The sequence below is a fragment of the Gorilla gorilla genome, chromosome 7 (genome assembly GCF_029281585.2).
Source record: "Gorilla gorilla gorilla isolate KB3781 chromosome 7, NHGRI_mGorGor1-v2.1_pri, whole genome shotgun sequence".
NCBI lineage: Eukaryota > Metazoa > Chordata > Mammalia > Primates > Hominidae > Gorilla > Gorilla gorilla.
The window spans coordinates 113,762,130-113,780,093 of record NC_073231.2 but is presented as its reverse complement, the minus strand read 5'-3'; the positions used below and the strand labels follow the sequence as shown (position 1 = coordinate 113,780,093).

Below are 17,964 nucleotides of genomic sequence, written 5' to 3'. Positions count from 1 at the left end.
CGGAGAATTTGCATTTTTAACAAGTTCACAGGTGTGGCTGACCCGGCTGGCTCAAAGACTACACTTTAAGAATCACTGCTACTGTGTAATAATTATGTCACTAGTTATGGAATAGAAGACTTCATATTTAATGGAAGACAAGTTTCAGTACCTTCTAAGCATATGAGGATATTATGAGGAAATGTGTATTTCTCCCCACTTCTCTCATTCACACATACTTGTTTATGGGCTGTACTGATCACGAGCTGATCATGATAGAATGTGTTAGAATATGCCGGCTTTTGGGACAGCCTTTCACTATACTTGTCTCTCCCCTTCCCTAACTTTCTTCTCTGCCTCCCACACTTTCTCATACCATGTTTCTTCCTTCTCTAAGATTTTCACTACTTTATGTGTTCTGGCACATGCATTTTAATTTGTAATTGTGTCTTGTATCTTAGAACTAATTTATTCTATTGTTTTTTGTTGATAAAGTTCTGATTGAACTATAGCTTCTACATGAATAGAATCATTTTAAAGCTTTATTTTGTGCAATAGTTTAAAAGAAAGGAAGAGGAGGGGAGTGTTTGTAGACAGGAGAACAGGGATCATGGTGGACTGTGCAGCCAGACTCCCTTCTTGCTCAGTCCACAACTGGCTTCCAGGTTAGAGGTTGGACAGGTGCCTTAACTTACTCTTTAACAATGAGTGAACTACATAGTCTGAGCCCCGGTGTCCTCATGTCTAAAAACTAGCAGAGACTGTGAGATCATTGCTCTAACATTCTGTGGTTCTGTGAATGCTTCCAGAAGTTACTGCCTTTTGACATTCCAGACCAGCCTGTCTCCTCAAACTGCAGATAGAAATGGCCATTCTAACACTCTCCTAAGAACCCTATGATATAGTTAAACATTACATTCTACTCTATAGTATTTGTAAACATTTACGTTGCACATTTGCACTCTGACAAGCTCAGAGAGGTTTACAAACCTACCCAAAGGACACACAGTATGGAGAGCTAAGAATAGGATCTAGGATTCTCTCTAACTCTAATGCCCATGTTTCTTTAATTAAACCATGCAGCTTCTCTTGGAGAAAACAAAATAAAAAATGCATCATTTGGTCCAGTTCAACTGCCCATCATAAAAAAGAAATACATCATTGGATAGGGTTAGGATTTTTTCCCCTTTGGCAGAAGGTGAGACAGGTAGGTCTTCACTTTGAAGTGGTACACATCAGCATTCTTTTGTGCTGGTTTCTTTTCCAAATTGAAAGGGACCTTTCCTACAGCCCAGCCTGCAGAAGGCACTTCATGGGTTAACAGGCTCCTGCCAGCTGGAGAAAGCTCATTGCCCTGAAGTGGCTTTACATCACTATGCAGGAGTGGCTGCCAGCTTGTTAATACCCTGGCCATCACTTGATGGGGTGGACACCCTACTATCCACTTATTAGAAGACAGCTGGATACTATTACATGCCGAATCTCTCAGTTCTTTTATGCTTTCTCCTGAAGAAAACCCATCTTTGCAAGACAGCTGGCTATATTTGGATGTACCTATGACTGGGATAAAACCGTATATCTAGAAAATCTCACATTTGTCAATTGATTTTAGTTTTGGGAGATTATATAAAAAATGTGACCTCACCAGGGCCACAGTTTAATTGAGGCCAGCCAGTCAAGGCCTTGGCATCTCATAAGTTCTCAGTACATATTAATTGAATGATTAAAATGTCCCAGGTGGCATGGGGTCCCTAAGAGTAGGAGCGAGGGCTCACTATATTAGTTGCTCTTTTGTGCCAGATACTATGTCGTGGCTTACTACTTATAAACACTTATTTAGCACTTTGGGGGCTAAGTCCTTTCAACGAGTTATTCAGTAGATACATGACTACCAGAGGCAAGTGAACTGAGGTGTAGAAAAGTTAAATAGCTCAATGAAAGTCAATTAGTATGTAGCGGAGTTAATACTAGAGTGTGTGTGTGGCTGATGACATCCTATGTTTGTTGTTACTGAACTGTAAGTTTCCTGGAATGCTTTTCAGTTTTGTTCCACAGATCACTATAAATTTGTGGAAGAGAAAAACTGTAAATTGAAACTATTTTTACATTTAATGAAGGCATTCCTATTTATTAGCTACTTTTAGCATTTAAAGTCATGTAAAGATAAATGAATCTTTTGATCACAAGATACTAAATATGAATTATCTAGGAAGGTGGTGGTACAGTGGAACAACCTGATAGGCCACTATTTATCACGGGACAGCCCTTTTCAATGTCTTTGTTATTGTTTCAGTGAGCTAGTGTGGACAGTGATAATCAGGTGGTTCTTTTATTTAATAGGAAATAATTGACAATGTACCAAATCTCTGCATTCTGTAGATTGAATTCAGATGAAGATAAGCAGTAACTTACTGCATCGGTTAAAGAAAAGAACAGTACATTTCAAATAATTCTTAAAGGAGAGTATGTCTTGTTCAATTAACAAACACTTTCACTGATTAACCTGTGTGTGTGTGTGTGTGTGTGTGTGTGTGTTCACAATCCTGCATGACCTTTGTCAGGTAGATGTTCCTTTAAACTAATTAAAAATTATATACATAGATCTGGAAGAGACTTAATTATATTTTCTTCTTCTTCCCCCCTCCCTGCTTTTTCCTCTCCCCTCTCTCCCTGTCTTTCTCCCTCCCACCTCTCTTCCCTCAACAAATGTGGATACTGAAGATTACAAAGGAAGTATTTCTCCAAAGTCACATAATTACTCAGTAGCAGAGTGGCCTTGACATCTAAGAATACTGATATTGCACTGGTGTCAAAGTCTTTCTCTCTTTCTCTGTCTGTTTCTTTCTTTTGGTTAAGACAAGGTCTCACTCTGTTGCCCAGACTGGAGTGCAGTGGCACAATTTCAGCTCACTGCAGCCTCGACCTCTCAGGCTCAACCCATCCTCCTATCTCTCAGCCTCCCGAGTAGCTGGCACTACAGGTGCGTGCCACCATGCCTAGCTAATTTTTCTTTTCTTTTTCTTTTTTTCTTTTTTTTTTTTTTGTAGAGATGGAGTATCGTCACATAGCCCAGGCTGGTCTTGAACTCCTGGGCTCATGTGACCCTCCTGCCTCGGCCTCCCAAAGTGTTGGAATTACTGGCATAAGCCGCTGCACCTGGCCAGAATGCTCCTTTCATTGTATAGTCCTTGCTTCTTGGTATGTGCAGAGGATCAGTTCGGGGACCACCCTGGAACAGTTAGACCTGCGGAATTCAGATATGAAGTCGGCACCCCTGTAGGCAGGTTACCCATTCAGCAAATACAGTATTTTCAATGCATGTTTGTTTGAGAATGTGGAATGAGCCAATACAGAGGGCTTACAGTATTTATTGAAAAATCTTCATATGAGTTGTAAACCAAACAGTGACTGAGGCAGGTCTCAATTGATTTGGAGGTTTATTTTGCCAAGATTGAAGACGCATTTAGGAAAGGAAACACAAGTTACAGTAGAATCTGCGGCTTATGCTTTTTCCAAAGAGGGTTTTGAGGACTTCAATATTTAAAGAGTAAAGAGCAAACAGGAAGGGAAGAAGATGGGGGGAAAAAAGGAAGGGATGGGCAGTAAGGCAAGTAGTTATATTACTGCAAGGCTTTGAATAGTGCTCAGTGAATCTATACCTTTCAGGGGCTGGAGAAAAAGTCAAGTATGCATTTGTTTCACTCTCAGTAAATCTGCATTTTATATCAGATAAAGTCAGCATGTGAAATTACGGCTGTTTTAGAACAACGGGAGGCAGTTTTCTTTTTTTTTGTTTGCTTGTTTGTGTGTGTGTGTGCGTGTGTGTGTGAGTGTGTGTCTGTGTGTGTATCACTCAGTTCCCAAGCTTTACTTTCCCTTTGGCATAGTGAGTTTGGAGTTCTGAGATTCTTTTTCATTTCATAAAGCAGACCGATATAGGTCAAACCTGCATTGTGCAAGGGTCAACTGTACCTTAAACTATGTAATACAGACAAAACTGACAAAACTGTTACGCAGTTATAAATGCAAATATTAGAAAAATCTGAATTTCCTTGGCTAGTTTCCCCCCCCCCCCCTTTTTTTTTGAGATGGAGTCTCGCTGTGTTGCCAAGGCTGGAGTGCAGTGGCGTGATCTCGGCTCACTGCAAACTCTGCCTCTCGGGTTCACGCCATACTCCTGGCTCAGCCTCCTGGGTAGCTGAGACTACAGGTGCCTGCCACCATGCCCAGCTAATTTTTTGTATTTTTAGTAGAGACGAGGTTTCACCGTGTTAGCCAGGATGGTCTCGATCTCCTGACCTTGTGATCCACTCGCCTCAGCCTCCCAAAGTGCTGGGATTACAGGCGTGAGCCACCGCGCTCGGCCGCCAGCTTTTTCTTAAACAAATGGTCAGTTTAAGTGTTTCAAATCCCATTAAAAATATCAAAACATTCAATTTTATCTTCTGAAAGGATTATGGTAAATCCTGTCTCTAAAAGAACACTGGATTGGAAGAAATGGTGGGCTCTGATTTGAGCTCTGACAGTAACTAGCTTTGTAAGCTTAGACAAATGATGTAACACACTCTGGAATAATAGCATCCTAGTAACTTGGGTCTATGAAAACATCTCAGTAAAAGAGTAATATCTGATGTTGGCAGTTTCTTTTTACAGTATTGATCACCTTATGACTTTCTGCGTATTTGAAGTCCAGTTTAATGTTCAGTCTCTCCCTCCCACCCTTATTTCTGCTTGGTTTATGGTTAAGGACTGTGCATGCCTTTTGTTTCTTAAAGGCAAAACATGAGGCATAAAAGCTTTAACATGATATTTAGTAATTTGGTGCCTAATTTGAAAATGTAGCTCTGCATAATCTGAAGTATTTTTGTTTGTTACAGAATTATGCTATTACACTAAAATATACAAAATGGGCTGGGCACAGTGGCTCACATATATAATCCCAGCACTTTGGGAGGCCAAGGAGGGTGGATCACTGGAGGTCAGGAGTTCGAGACCTGCCTGGCCAATGTGATGAAACACCATCTCTACAAAAGGACAAAAATTAGCCAGACATGGTGGCAGGCACCTGTAATCCCAGCTACTTGGGAGGCTGAGGCATGAGAATCACTTGAACCTGGGAGGCAGAGGTTGCAGTGAGCTGAGATTGCACTACTGCACTCCATCCTGGGTGACAGAGTGAGACTCTGTCTCAAAAAAAAAAAAAAAAAAGACTGTGTTTATTCTAAACTGGTAGAAATTTAGCATTAAATTTGTTAATTCAGCAGATACATCTATCATCATCTGTCATGTCAGGCCCCCATGCTGGGATCTAAGAATACAGACTAGTGTAAGACAGGCTCTGTTTTCTACATTTAATAGGAGGATTATGATGGACAGAGTGGTAAAACCATGAGGGAAGAACTATCATAGGTATCTGGGTGTTGGGAGGGCAGGGGATGTTTTCAAGAAACTTCACACATATAACTGAGCATGACTAAGGTGAAAGGTACATGTGGAGTTGAGGCTAAGAAGGTAGATAGACATGCCTAGCAAGAAATATCTTGTATTTTAAAATCAAGGGTTTGTACTTGATTCTGCAAGTGAAGGTGAGCCATTGAAGCATTTTAAAGTAGGGAAATGATGTGAAAAATGTGTGTTTTTGAAAGATCACAGTGTTCTCTTGTAGCTGCAATAAAGCAATCTTAATTTTGTCATTGTGATCTGTAGCACCTGTATGGATAAACCATCAAAGATTTCAGTAGGCCAGATCAGGGATGATATTAACAACTTCAGTAATGGTTATTCACCTGCACAGTGCACTGTTTAATGTACTGGTCCACAGTTGCAATGCAGTAGCTGCCTGTTGTGAGATGTAAACCCTGTTTTAATTCTATTCCATTACCCTTTATGGAAAACTCAAAGGGCATTCTTTCTCCTAATTTGTCCTGGAAGATAGATTATATCAAACTGATACTCTAAAAGCTAGAATAAACATTTTTCTCTCTGTGAGAAAGTTGGCTATATGATTTTCGACACTCTTTACAAAACATTTTACTTTTATTTTTAGTAATGGTACTAATGGTTGGAAAATAAAAGTCCTGACTTTCCATTTAATAGAGGTAATTGTATTTTTCAAGCTTACATTTGTTTCTTGTGGATTTGGTAGTTCTTGTAAGTGAGCCTATTATTTCAGCATAGACCCAAGTTAGGCAACATCGTTCTATTATTATATTTCCAAGGCAGATGCCACCTTGTGCTGTTTTTATGTAGATAAAACATACACCTAATGCTTTAGTTTTTAAAATACTTTCACCTGCATCTTCTTAATCGCATCTGGAAATCCTGCGAGGCAGTTAATATCCTCATTTACAAAGCAGGTAACATGCATTCTGATAAGTCCACTGACTGGCCCGAAGGTTGCCTGCCACTGCGTGGTACAACCAAGACTGTATCTACTTTTATCATCAAACTAGATGGGCATACATGACAAAGCCACCCTCACAAACAGAGCAATTAAAAATATCAAACTACAGGACTGGACATAAATGTCAAGCTAGTTTCAGCCCAAACATATGGCTTCGTAAAATTCTTCTCTCTTCCTTCCTTTCCAACCAGCAACTTCGTTCAAAAGTCAGTGCCACAGCAAGCAAGAAATTAAAAACTTATTAAAATAGAATGGAATATTGACCTACTGACAACTGATCAGGAGTTGTCATTCTTGATTTATCAATACAGTGTGAATAAAGTTAAAAATATTGAAATAAAAGTATTCCCATGTCAACTGAATTCCAGCATCCTCATGCTTGTCTGATATCTGTCTTATGCCCACAGCCAGATGGTATATGGAAGACATCACTATGCCTCCCCAAGCTTCAATGCTACCATTTGGTGTTTTCAAAATAAAACTCTTTATTTTTTTTTTCCTTTTTTCTATCAAGGTACCCCAGGGATTTCAGTAATTATCTAGCCTAGGGGTCAGCAAACTATGACCCAAGGGCAAAATTTGGACTGCTATCTTTTTGTTAGGGCCCTTAAGCTAAGAATAGCTTGCAGATTTTTAAGTCATTGAGATTTTAAGACAAAAAAATGAAAGAACAATATTTTGTGACACATGAAAATGATATTAACTTTTAAATGTCAATGTTCATAAATTTTTTTGGAAAACATCCATGTTGAATCATTTACATATTGTCTATGGCTGCATTTTGTGTTATGACAGACATGAGTTGTTTAGACAGATACCGTATGGTCTGCAAAGCCTAAAATATTTATTATCTGGCTCATTATAGGAAAAGTTTGCTCTAGCCTATTTGGAGTATAAAGAGATTAAGAGATTCTTCTTGCTTTCCTTGGATGGGGGTTGAGTGGAGGGCAACACATATATTAGCTTACATATGCTTTTCCATTTAGTTGGGTGGAGAGATCTGCATTTTCCAACATTTGGAAAAATCCAACTAAGATGCAGGTCTGAAGCTGATTAAACCACTCTAGTTCTACCTTAATATAAAAGGGTGACAAGTTACCAAAAAAGGAAAAGCACAAGAAGTAACCAAGATGAGAGTTCTAATAATGGCAGGAATTTAAAATCTGATATGAGATACTAATTTGGTTTACAGTTTTTGAAACTTTTCATTACTATCACATTCCTTTGCTATTTTATTTTGAGGTAGTTGTCCTTCTCCCACTGTTTCACACCTCCACCATGGGAAAAAATTCTCTTTAAGCATTTAACGTTCTTAGCAAATGTGTTCATTTTAATTTCATTTGTTTTGAGAATGATTTCAAATATGCATCACTTGAATATATGAGAAATAAAGCCAGTATTTTCAGAGTTCCTCATTATTTGACCACATAATTTTACACAAGCCTCCACGTTTCTTCATATTTTTTCTATGTGGGTGGGCAAGATATAACATTTAAACATTCAAATATCACAGTGAAGCTACTAGCAGCATATTGCAAAAGTTTGAATTTGGAGTTTTTAAAAAGTGAACTGTTGCAACACTTCAAGTTAAATACTTTTCCCTGATACATTTTTTGACAGCATATATGTCCTCGGCAGTTAAAATAAAAGATACTATGGCATGTAAGATAGAACTCTATAGCTATCTGAAAAACAGTATGTAAATTTCTAGATAGAAATTCATTCTGCCTAATTGGAACTTGAGGATTGAAATCACAGCTTAGGTCAGGATTTTATTGTATGATATAGGTAAGTCAGGTATTTCCCCCTTTTTATCTGATGGTTAAGGGAGTAGGGCACAAAGAGAATGTGATTTCTGCCATCTGTCCCCACACCCCAGGTCAAAATTGCCTTTAGATCTTGGTTTCCTAACTCCTGATTCCTAATGTTCAAAGCAGATGATTTTCCATGCAGGTGCCCAACAAATGATTGTGATCAGTTTGTTAAGCTGTGTGACCTAAACAAGGGTGAAGCCACTAAGTGTACTCTAGACAGTGGGTAATGCCATTTATTGGGTAATGCCCTTTGAGTAGTGCATATATATATATATATATATTTATTTATTTATTAAAACTACATATATACAGTTTATTAAAATTATATCTATTTTTTCCATGTGGAGTATCCTATTTGAGCTTCCTTCCATTCACCATCTTGGGCTGCAATCCTTTTGTCCTAGTTGTTAGATTAAAGTTTATTTTATTATTTATATTTAATAGTTGTATGTATTTTTAGGAGTACATGTGATATTTTGATATCTGTATACCATGTGAAATGATTAAATCAGAGTAATTAGGATATCCATCACCTCAAACATTTATTTTTTTGTGTTGGGAACATTTTAATTCTTCTATTTTGAAATATATAATAAATGATTACTAACTATAGTTTTTCCTACTGTACTATTGAATACTAGAACTTATTCCTTCCATCTAACTATATGTTTGTAGCCCTTCACTAACTTCTCTTCATCCCCTTCCGTTCTCAGTCTCTGGTAACCACCATTCTACTCTCTATCTCCATGAGATCTACTTTTTTAGCTCCCACAGGTGAATGAAAATATTTGATATTTGTCTTTCTGTGCCTGCCTTATTTCACTTAACATAATGTCCCCCAGTTCCATCCATGCAGTGGAAATGACAGGATTTCATTCTAGTTTTATAGCTGAATAACATTCTATTGTGTGTATATACATAAAATATTTTCTTTATCCTTTCATCCATTGGTGGGCACTCAGGTTAATTCCATATCTTGGCTATTATAAATAGTGCTGCAATAAACATGAAAGTGAAGATATCTCTTTGATATATTGATTTCCCCTCTTTTGGATATATACTCAGCAGTGGGATTGCTGGATCACATTGGTAGTAAATTTTTATACTTATAAAAGCTCACTTTTAATAACTAATTACACAGCAGGTACTGTGCTGAGATCTTTGCACTGATTAAGCCTCTGAATCCTCTCAAAAAGCCTGTAAGATAGAGACTGATAATACCTTTAAAAAAATACATGAGGACATTAAGACAAAGAGCTTCACTGACTTGACCACAGTCACACAATAGTAAGTGGTCCAAGATTCTAACCTCAGATCTGCTAACCACTGTACTATTTGAGTGGCCACTATATTCTCCACATAGTTCTTATTTCCTGCCCCTTGCTCTTATTCTAAGTGTCCTGTTCTGCATTTGACATAGTTGAATTTTATCCTATACCAACTATCCTAACTAATTAAGGCAATCTTGACTTAAACTCATTCTACTGGGTTATAAACAGACTTTAACCCTGTATCTTCTGTTAATTTAGTAATGCTGGCTCTCTGTGTCATCATTCAAATAGTTTAATTGTAAATATAAAACATTGAGTCCTGAAACTTCTGGATTCATCTTTTATTTAGGTTGAAATATAATGAAGTTCTAACGAGCTGCGTGTTACTTGACTGTATTACAAAAAAATGTAATTTTAGCTTTTAGGTATAATAATTTTTATCAATACATAGTCTAGTGGAATTGCTGTAATGGTACATATTAGAAATGCATGATTTTGATAACATAAAGCTTAAGACTTAGGGATATTTATAACCCCATTGCAAATTTTGAGGGGAAATATTAAATAGTACTTGAAATTGTTAGATAAGCCTAAAACTAATTTTTAAAAACCTTATATTAAGTTCCATAGTCTAGTGCTTTCCATGTGAAAATTTGCTGAAAGTCTAATTTTGAATGTTTTGGGAACAAACTGTGCCTTTAATTTCTATTCATAGTTTAGCACGCAGTGGGCAGAGAAATCTCTAGAGGTTTCTAGAGGTTGGCTTGATGTTCTTTGATCCTTTCATCTACTACGTGGGGACTAAATAAATGCCCTGTTTTTGTCATTGACTGCCACATTCTGAACAGAGATGCTAGTTTAAAATAAGAGCAGTTGGAGCAACAAGCAATTGGATTTTCATGGTGTGCTAAGGCAATCTGAAGTCCACAGCCCTCATGGGCATGAAGAAATAAGAGAACATAGATTCCCAGGGGTGTTCGAGGTTCCTTCTACTTTATTGACTTCTTCCCTTTCTCCAATAATTGATTGTAATATATATAATTACATTTTGACATTTAGATTTAACAAAGGTTGATGTTCCTCTGCTTTTAAGGATTTACTTTTCTCATTTATCTGATTGACCATGCTGAGATATTCAATTAAGAGATGATTCTTGTCATCTTAATTTAGCTGGGAAGAGAAACAAAAGGAACTCTGTCCATTTGCCAAGTGCCCTGAAAGCACTGTTGAGACCAAAGGAAGAGAGGATAGTTGCGTGATCTTTGGCTTCTCTCAGTTTTCCATCTTCTCTTCCACTTGGTTTGTCACTTTTATGGATTCATTATAACTCCTCTCCCTGGAGTGTTGAGCCTACCAATGGTTTTCCTGACCTCTACTGTCTTCTGCTTTCAGGAAGGTTAACTTTCTGAAAATGTTCACTCTCCAGCTCGCTGTGTCTTTACATCAAGCTTAGAGTAGTCATTTATTCCCTAATTGCCTCTCTGTGGAGCTTTCCCCTCAGTGGACTGAAGATCCTGAGGTGTAAGGACCTTGTTTTCTCATCTGTGCTCCTATGTACCTGTCAGGATGGTTGGCCCATAGGGACTGTTACCTGTCTCAATGAGGAAACATGGTGATGTTATGCTCATGGCCAGAATCTACAGGGACTACTCACTGCTAGTCAGACCAAACCCCTAATCTTGAACTGAGCTTCATTTTTATTAATACTAATTATTACTTAAATACTTAAAGCCACTCAAATTATGAATAATTTATAATCCCCACCCAAAGCTTCTAAACCCAAGTAACCATCCCATAGCCTAACCTCCTTTTCCTCCAAGCCACTCCTCACTGGACCTGTCACTTGCCATATGGATTTTCTCTTTTGCCTCATGATGAGGGCAGCCACCCTTGCCAGGACTCTGCTTCTTCTTGTCTCCCTAAAACTTGCTCATCTGAAGTTCCAACTTATAGCACACATCACCCGCCTTCCTTTGATAGTTACATTCTCCAGTATAATTGTTTTCAGGTGTTTAACTATTGGTTCTTCCATATGATTTGCAGTTCTTTACAACAAGTATGGCTTTTTAATATTAGAAATACTTACAGTGCATGTGCAATCAATCTCTCACTAAGCATGCAAATATTACAGAAATTGGATTTTTGAATGGCATTAATGTTCATTTACTTAGCAAGCATTAAAACTCCACCATGTTTCCAATACTGTGTTAGGAATGGGGAATTCACAGATGGGGAAAAAAAAAGCTTGAATGGCAGGACAGAAATGGGTCCCTTTTCTGTCTCTAATGTACCCAAGACATGCCTCTAATATCTCCTGTTACATTGTGATGCTCTGTTAGTGCCACGTGGACCCCTCTGGCTTAGCACCTCCAGGATAGGGAATGGGTTTAGGTTCTTAGGGTCTGGCATATACTAGGTTCCTGGAGAATGTTGAGAATGAACTGTTGAGCTGGACTACAGTGTGATTTGAAAAATGTTATATTAGAGCCCGTACGGGGTACTGTGAGAGGATAGGAGAGAGGGTACTCAGCCTATTTTTCTGTTTCTTGGCCAAGGGTAAGCCCTTCTTGCCAAATGACAGCCCCATCAGACTGTATTTGGATGCACTTTCACTTGGACAGTAATTTTACTTAAACCAATATTGGCAGTCCTCATTCGGTAGGTTACATTTTTGAGGAGGCACTGTAATTTAGAAGCATGTAAGTTGGCTGAACTAGGGTCTTTTATTTGAACGAGGACTTAAAACCCATATTTTTATAGAAAAGTCCTATGTTTAGTAAATTTTAATATACCTATTATGTAGCATACAGTTTTCTAAGGTTTAACAATCTATTGTATGATCCTACTGGTGTTTTAATGGTGACTAACTCATTTATAAGATTTACATAGAGGTTTTCTAAAGTGTATGGAAGAAACTGTTAACACAGTGGCTATTTCTGGGGAGTAGGCCTAATGTGCCATTCAGGTGAGAAAAAGGATTTCTATTTTTTCCTGTAAAACTTCTGTACTGCTTTGAGTTTTTACTTATAATGAGAATGTTTTACTTTTATATAAAAATGAGTTAATAGAGTTGATATGAATCCCAATGAAGGGTAAAATGCTTAAGTAGTTTTTGGAAAATGGCTACAAGCTGGGGGAGAAAATACAGGACTGTGAGACTGCACAGGAATTCCCCCCAACCCCCGCAAAGCAGAAGAGTTACCTCCTGGAGAAATGGCTGAACAGAGCAGGGGGTTGTAGTTGGATCTGGAGCTGCTGAGGAAAGGTCATCAAGGACTGTGAAGCACATGAAGTAGGAGACCTCCTGGATTAGGTGGCTTGTGGTGCTGCTTGCTTTCAAAAATATTGGGTTTGGCCAGGCATGGTGGCTCACACACTTTGGGAGGCCGAGGCGGGTGGATCACCTGAGGTCGGGACTTTGAGACCAGCCTGACCAACATGGTGAAACCCCGTCTCTACTAAAAATACAAAATTAGCTGGGCATGGTGGCGCATGATGCCTGTAATCCCAGCTACTGGGACGCTGAGGCAGGAGAATCACTTGAACCCGGGAGGCAGAGGTCGCAGTGAGCCGAGATTGTGCCATCGAACTCCTGCCTGGGCAACAAGAGCGAAATTCTGTCTCTAAATAAATGAATGAATGAATAAAAAATATTGGGTTTGTAGGTGTTTGTGAGCAGATGAGCTCTGTCAGTGCAGGGTGCTGAATGCATGGGCCACCTGCACTGGTTTTATGCAGTGGCAAAGAGCAAATGAGGCCAGGATGGCCAGCATAGCTTCAGGTGCTAGGACTTGGCACTGATCAAAGCTTTGAAAACAATGCTTTATTACACAGACAATATTTTATTTAGTTTTTTCCCCTTACAATTTGAGTGAAGGAAAAGCAACACTATTGAACATGTGAAAACAAAGGATACGGAGATGGCTAAATGAAGGCGTATGTTGAAGGTTATAGCAGGTTCAACATTATTAAATCAGGGGTATAATTCATGCACTCAAATATGAAAAAGTTTTAGATTGGATAGATGCCTTTATTCTTGCCTGTTAAAATCAAAAGAGCTTAATTTTACAATGTTAATGAAGTGGCACTTTTTTGAGTAAACTTAAGTAGGTCACAAATACATATTGTAATAACCTTTTCTATGATACTTTAATTACATAAATGTAATTATAAAGGATATGATTCAGAAAAATAACATATTTCAAAATTCTACTATCCCCTCCCCAAATTAACTTCCTTAAGCTACTTCATACCCATGAACACACGCACACATACGTAGTTTTATTGTGTCATACTATGTATATCTTGCAACCTGCCTTTTTTTTTGAGACAGGTCTCACTTCATTGCCTAAGCTAGAGTGCAGTGGCGCAAACACAGCTCACTGCAGCCTTGACTTTCTGGGCTCAAGTGATCCTCCTGCTTCAGCCCCCAGGTAGCTGGGACCAACAGGCCCATACCACCATGCCCAGCTAATTTCTTAGAGATGGGGTTTTACCATGTTGCCTAGGCTGAACTTGAACTCCTGAGCTCAAGTGATGCATTGCCTTGGCCTCCCAAAGTGTTGGAATTACAGATGTGAGCTACCATGCCCAGCCAACTTGTCTTTTTTTTTTTTTTTTAACTTAACAATGGGTTTTTCAGGTCATTACTTATACTTTACCTTGATCTTTTAAATGGTTATGGTTTTCTACAATTTGAACATATCATATTTATATTCTACTTGAATTTGAGAACAAATAATTAAGCTTTCATCCAACATGATTTATACCTGAAGAAGTCCTCAGGGACTTTACAGAGCATGATAGGTATTTCAGCAATTCCATATTCTATGAACTGGTATTGGGAGCATGGAATGAAATGAGGAAAGGGAGCTACAAGTAACAATAAAGATCAGCAAAGGGCCTGGTAAAATTAATTCCAAATGCTTATTGCTATAACTTTTTGGCCAAAAAGCTTATTGGTGTGGCTTTATTTTAAAGAGAAGTCAGACCTCATAGATGATAGCTGATTTATGAAGTGTAAAGTCCTCTTTTTCTCTTTAAGTAGAAGAGCTTTTTTTTTTTTCCTCTTCACCCTTTAGTTCTGTTTTATCGTTTGGAATGCTCATTACTATTTCTTGGAAAATAACTACGGCAGGAAGGGCTGCTTGTTTTTTAAAAAAATATAGCAAGAAAACTAACAATTTGTGGACATAATGGTCATGTAGTTTGACCATGATTAAGAGGTTATTGACCAGCTATGGACCATGGTTTTATTAAAATACAGGTTACAGCATGTAAGACTACAAATGAACCTTTTATGGGGTGATAAACTGTTCTGTGCTCACCATTTCCCTCCCCACCAAAGGAGCAGTAGTGTAGATTTGTATGTGGACTTTGACCCACACATATTTGGTGTTCTGTTTATAAATTTGGTAACAAGTTGCATTAGCTGCTGCTTCATAGTGGTCATTTAATACAAAGAAGCCTGTTTAGACTCAAAATTGAAAGGCAAAGAGTTGGCATTTTTAATAGGTCTAGACACAGTTATTTCTTATGTGATCTATTTTAATGAAATTTATTTTTAGCCTTTAAATTTAGCCTTTAAATCACTGAAATCTTCAGTGATTTAACATTTTGGCTACATTTTTTTTTACCCCTTTATCGCTTTGCTTATAGGAACTATATGTCTTAAAGCTTTTCTGAATCCTTAAAGCATGAAGTATAGTTCTGGAGCCTTGTAAAATGAATACATGTGATGTCGCAGAGTTTTCATAGCACTTTACGTGCTGTCAATTGCATCGGTTAAAACTGTTACAAGTAATAATGTACCACAATCTGTTGAAAACTTGACCTTGGAATTTACCGGCCCTGCAAACTTCTCTCCTTTACTTTCCTTGAAGAGTAGTTAAGAGTGTATTTATTTTCACCTGTGCATACCAAGGATTTCTGGCCCAGATGTTACTGGCCTACCAGGGAATGTGATCTAGAATACAAGCTTATAAATTATTGCTTCTTTTTATACCTTATTGTAATGTATGTGGTTTAGTGGAAAAATACATGTTTCTAATTCACTGTGGCTTCTATCTGCAGACTACCTATTATGAGCCTATCAATTTACATATATTATTACAAAACCTTACAATAGTTTTGTAAGGTCAGTGATGCCCCTGTTTAATACAGGAGGCAGTAGAGGCTCAGAGAGGCATATAGTTGTTTAAAGTTACAGAGCTGGTAAGGGCAGAGCTCGGTATTCACACCCAGATGTAACAGACCCGAAAGCACATCTGTTTCACAAACTCCTAGTGGACTGCAGTGAGCGAGTTATAGAGAGAAAGAGAATGGATTTAAAAGGCAGATGGTTTTGGTGGCTTTCAGAACCAATTCAGCTGTTACTCTGTTAGTCCCAGGTTCTTATTTGCAAAATGGATTTTCTACTGCCCAGCTGTAGGATTATTGTGAAGATTCAGTGGAAATATATGTAAAGCCTTTGACACATTGTAGGTTTTCAACAAAATGACCTAAACTTCCACCCCCGCGCCCCACCCAGGTCACCCTCTGATGAATGTAGGTGCTAGCATTGACCAGTGCCCTGTAAAATAGACCATGCATTTTAAAACATTTTAAAAATTAAAGTTCTTAACTCATTTACTATACACAAACACTTATTACAGTGTTCCCATTGTAGGCCTTTTGAGGGCAGGACAGATTTCAATACTGGCAGCAAGTAATTTGTAGAGGGAGTGTTTTCTTTGTCTTTTGAATCTTTTGTTTTAATCCCATCTGGAGATTACCAACATGTCCAAAAGTTCTCATGGTGCCTGGGACCCTGGGCTGGCATTCTCTCTTGGATTCTTGATGTAGTAAGCTGTTGAAAGAGACAGGGATGATTTAGAATGAGATGGCTCTAGGAAACAAATGAGTTAAACAATATTTCTCTGATGATGAGAATTTCAAATGGGCTAACTTGTGAGTTTACAAAAATTTAATTTGTAAAACAAGTAAATTTCTTTGGCTGAAATTTTCTTTTTTCTCTTTAAAATTGTTTTTAGGATGCAGAATAGAAAACTGTGATTCTTGCTTTAGCAAAGACTTTTGTACCAAGTGCAAAGTAGGCTTTTATTTGCATAGAGGCCGTTGCTTTGATGAATGTCCAGATGGTTTTGCACCATTAGAAGAAACCATGGAATGTGTGGGTGAGTAGTTTTTAATGTAACTCTCAATCTGCAACTTTTATTTTAACACTGGTTTCTTAAAAATATGCATGCTGGATATATTTAAACTAAGAAACAAATTGGTTCTCTTGTTCAGTAGAACTGAAAATTAAGTTCTTTGCTGACTTTAAGCATCATGACAATTGGATAGTCTCATATCTTGCTGTAAAATTTGCTAGTTGTGCATTTGCTAGGTTAATCTACTTAAGGGCTAACAAGGTTTTTTTTTAATCATCCGTGTAGTTCATCAATTTCTTAATAAATTACTAGTAACTGTTAGAGAAAAACATTTTGTTCAGAAGAGAAGTTTTAAGCACTACCACATCAGCTAGCTACTCTATTGCTCCTGCTATGTGTGGATATTACAGAACTGCTTGCTTAGCTGTTTGTTTAAAAAAAAACTTGAAAAGAAATTCTTTGTGCCATATTTTGTTGATTATATGTTACAAATGCATCAAAACAATTACTAAATTTATATACCTGGAATGCATAATTTGATGTGTTACTATTTTCACAAATAGTATATATATTTTATAAATTTTATATCTTCCGAGTGTTGGTAAAATACCTTGGCATTCTTATACCACTGTTTGAAAGGTAAAGATCTGTCAGTGGCTACATTATGATGAATCTCTTAATCTAATCATGGATGTATTGACATGCCCCCTCCTCAGAATTTCATTTGGTGTTATATATCTGATATGATATACAACACAGCTATGTATTAGACTTTACTCCCTTAAAATGGAGACTTAGAAGAAAAGTTGACATTTTTCTATGAAAATATTGCTGAAGTAGTCTGTAATTGTGTATTTGAGAGCTTGCGAAGAAGACATTTAAACAAGTAGTTTTTGAAGAAATATGTGCATTTATGTTTCTACTTATGTGTGAGTTAATACATTTTATAGGCACCACTATTAAAATAAGAAAGTCACTAGAAGAACATATTCAGAGTGTTGAATTTGCTTTTGAGAGGCAGGACACGCACATTACACATGTTTAGTGAAAACACTGAAATCCTTAACTATAAGCATATTATAGAGTCTTATGCATTCCCTGAATGAAAAATCTTAAATGTCTTTGAAAAGTCTAAGAAGCAGCTGTGATACCCACTGATGTCTAGAAGATGGAAATATTAATTGTATGCAGACTCTGGACCTGAGCCCTCATCCACTAGCGTGAAGAGGAGTTTTAACAGTGAAGTTGATGAGGAGGTTTAGCTTTGTATACCCTTATCCTTTTACTTCCTCCTCTCCCTTCCCTGGGAGTTGGGGGGTAGCCTATTTTCCACTATGTGGACTTAA

The 17,964-nt window shown here is 37.7% G+C and overlaps 1 protein-coding gene across 4 annotated transcripts in view; it reads left to right on the top strand.

The window, feature by feature from the left end:
- Positions 1-17,964, top strand: part of RSPO2 (R-spondin 2) — a 184,807-nt gene that overhangs the window by 106,959 nt on the left and 59,884 nt on the right. For all 4 annotated transcript variants that reach the window (XM_004047430.5, XM_019031887.4, XM_055348659.2 and 1 more), the window contains exon 4: positions 16,499-16,642. In XM_004047430.5, coding sequence (XP_004047478.1) covers positions 16,499-16,642 — 144 coding nt within the window. The remainder of the gene's footprint in view (positions 1-16,498; positions 16,643-17,964) is intronic.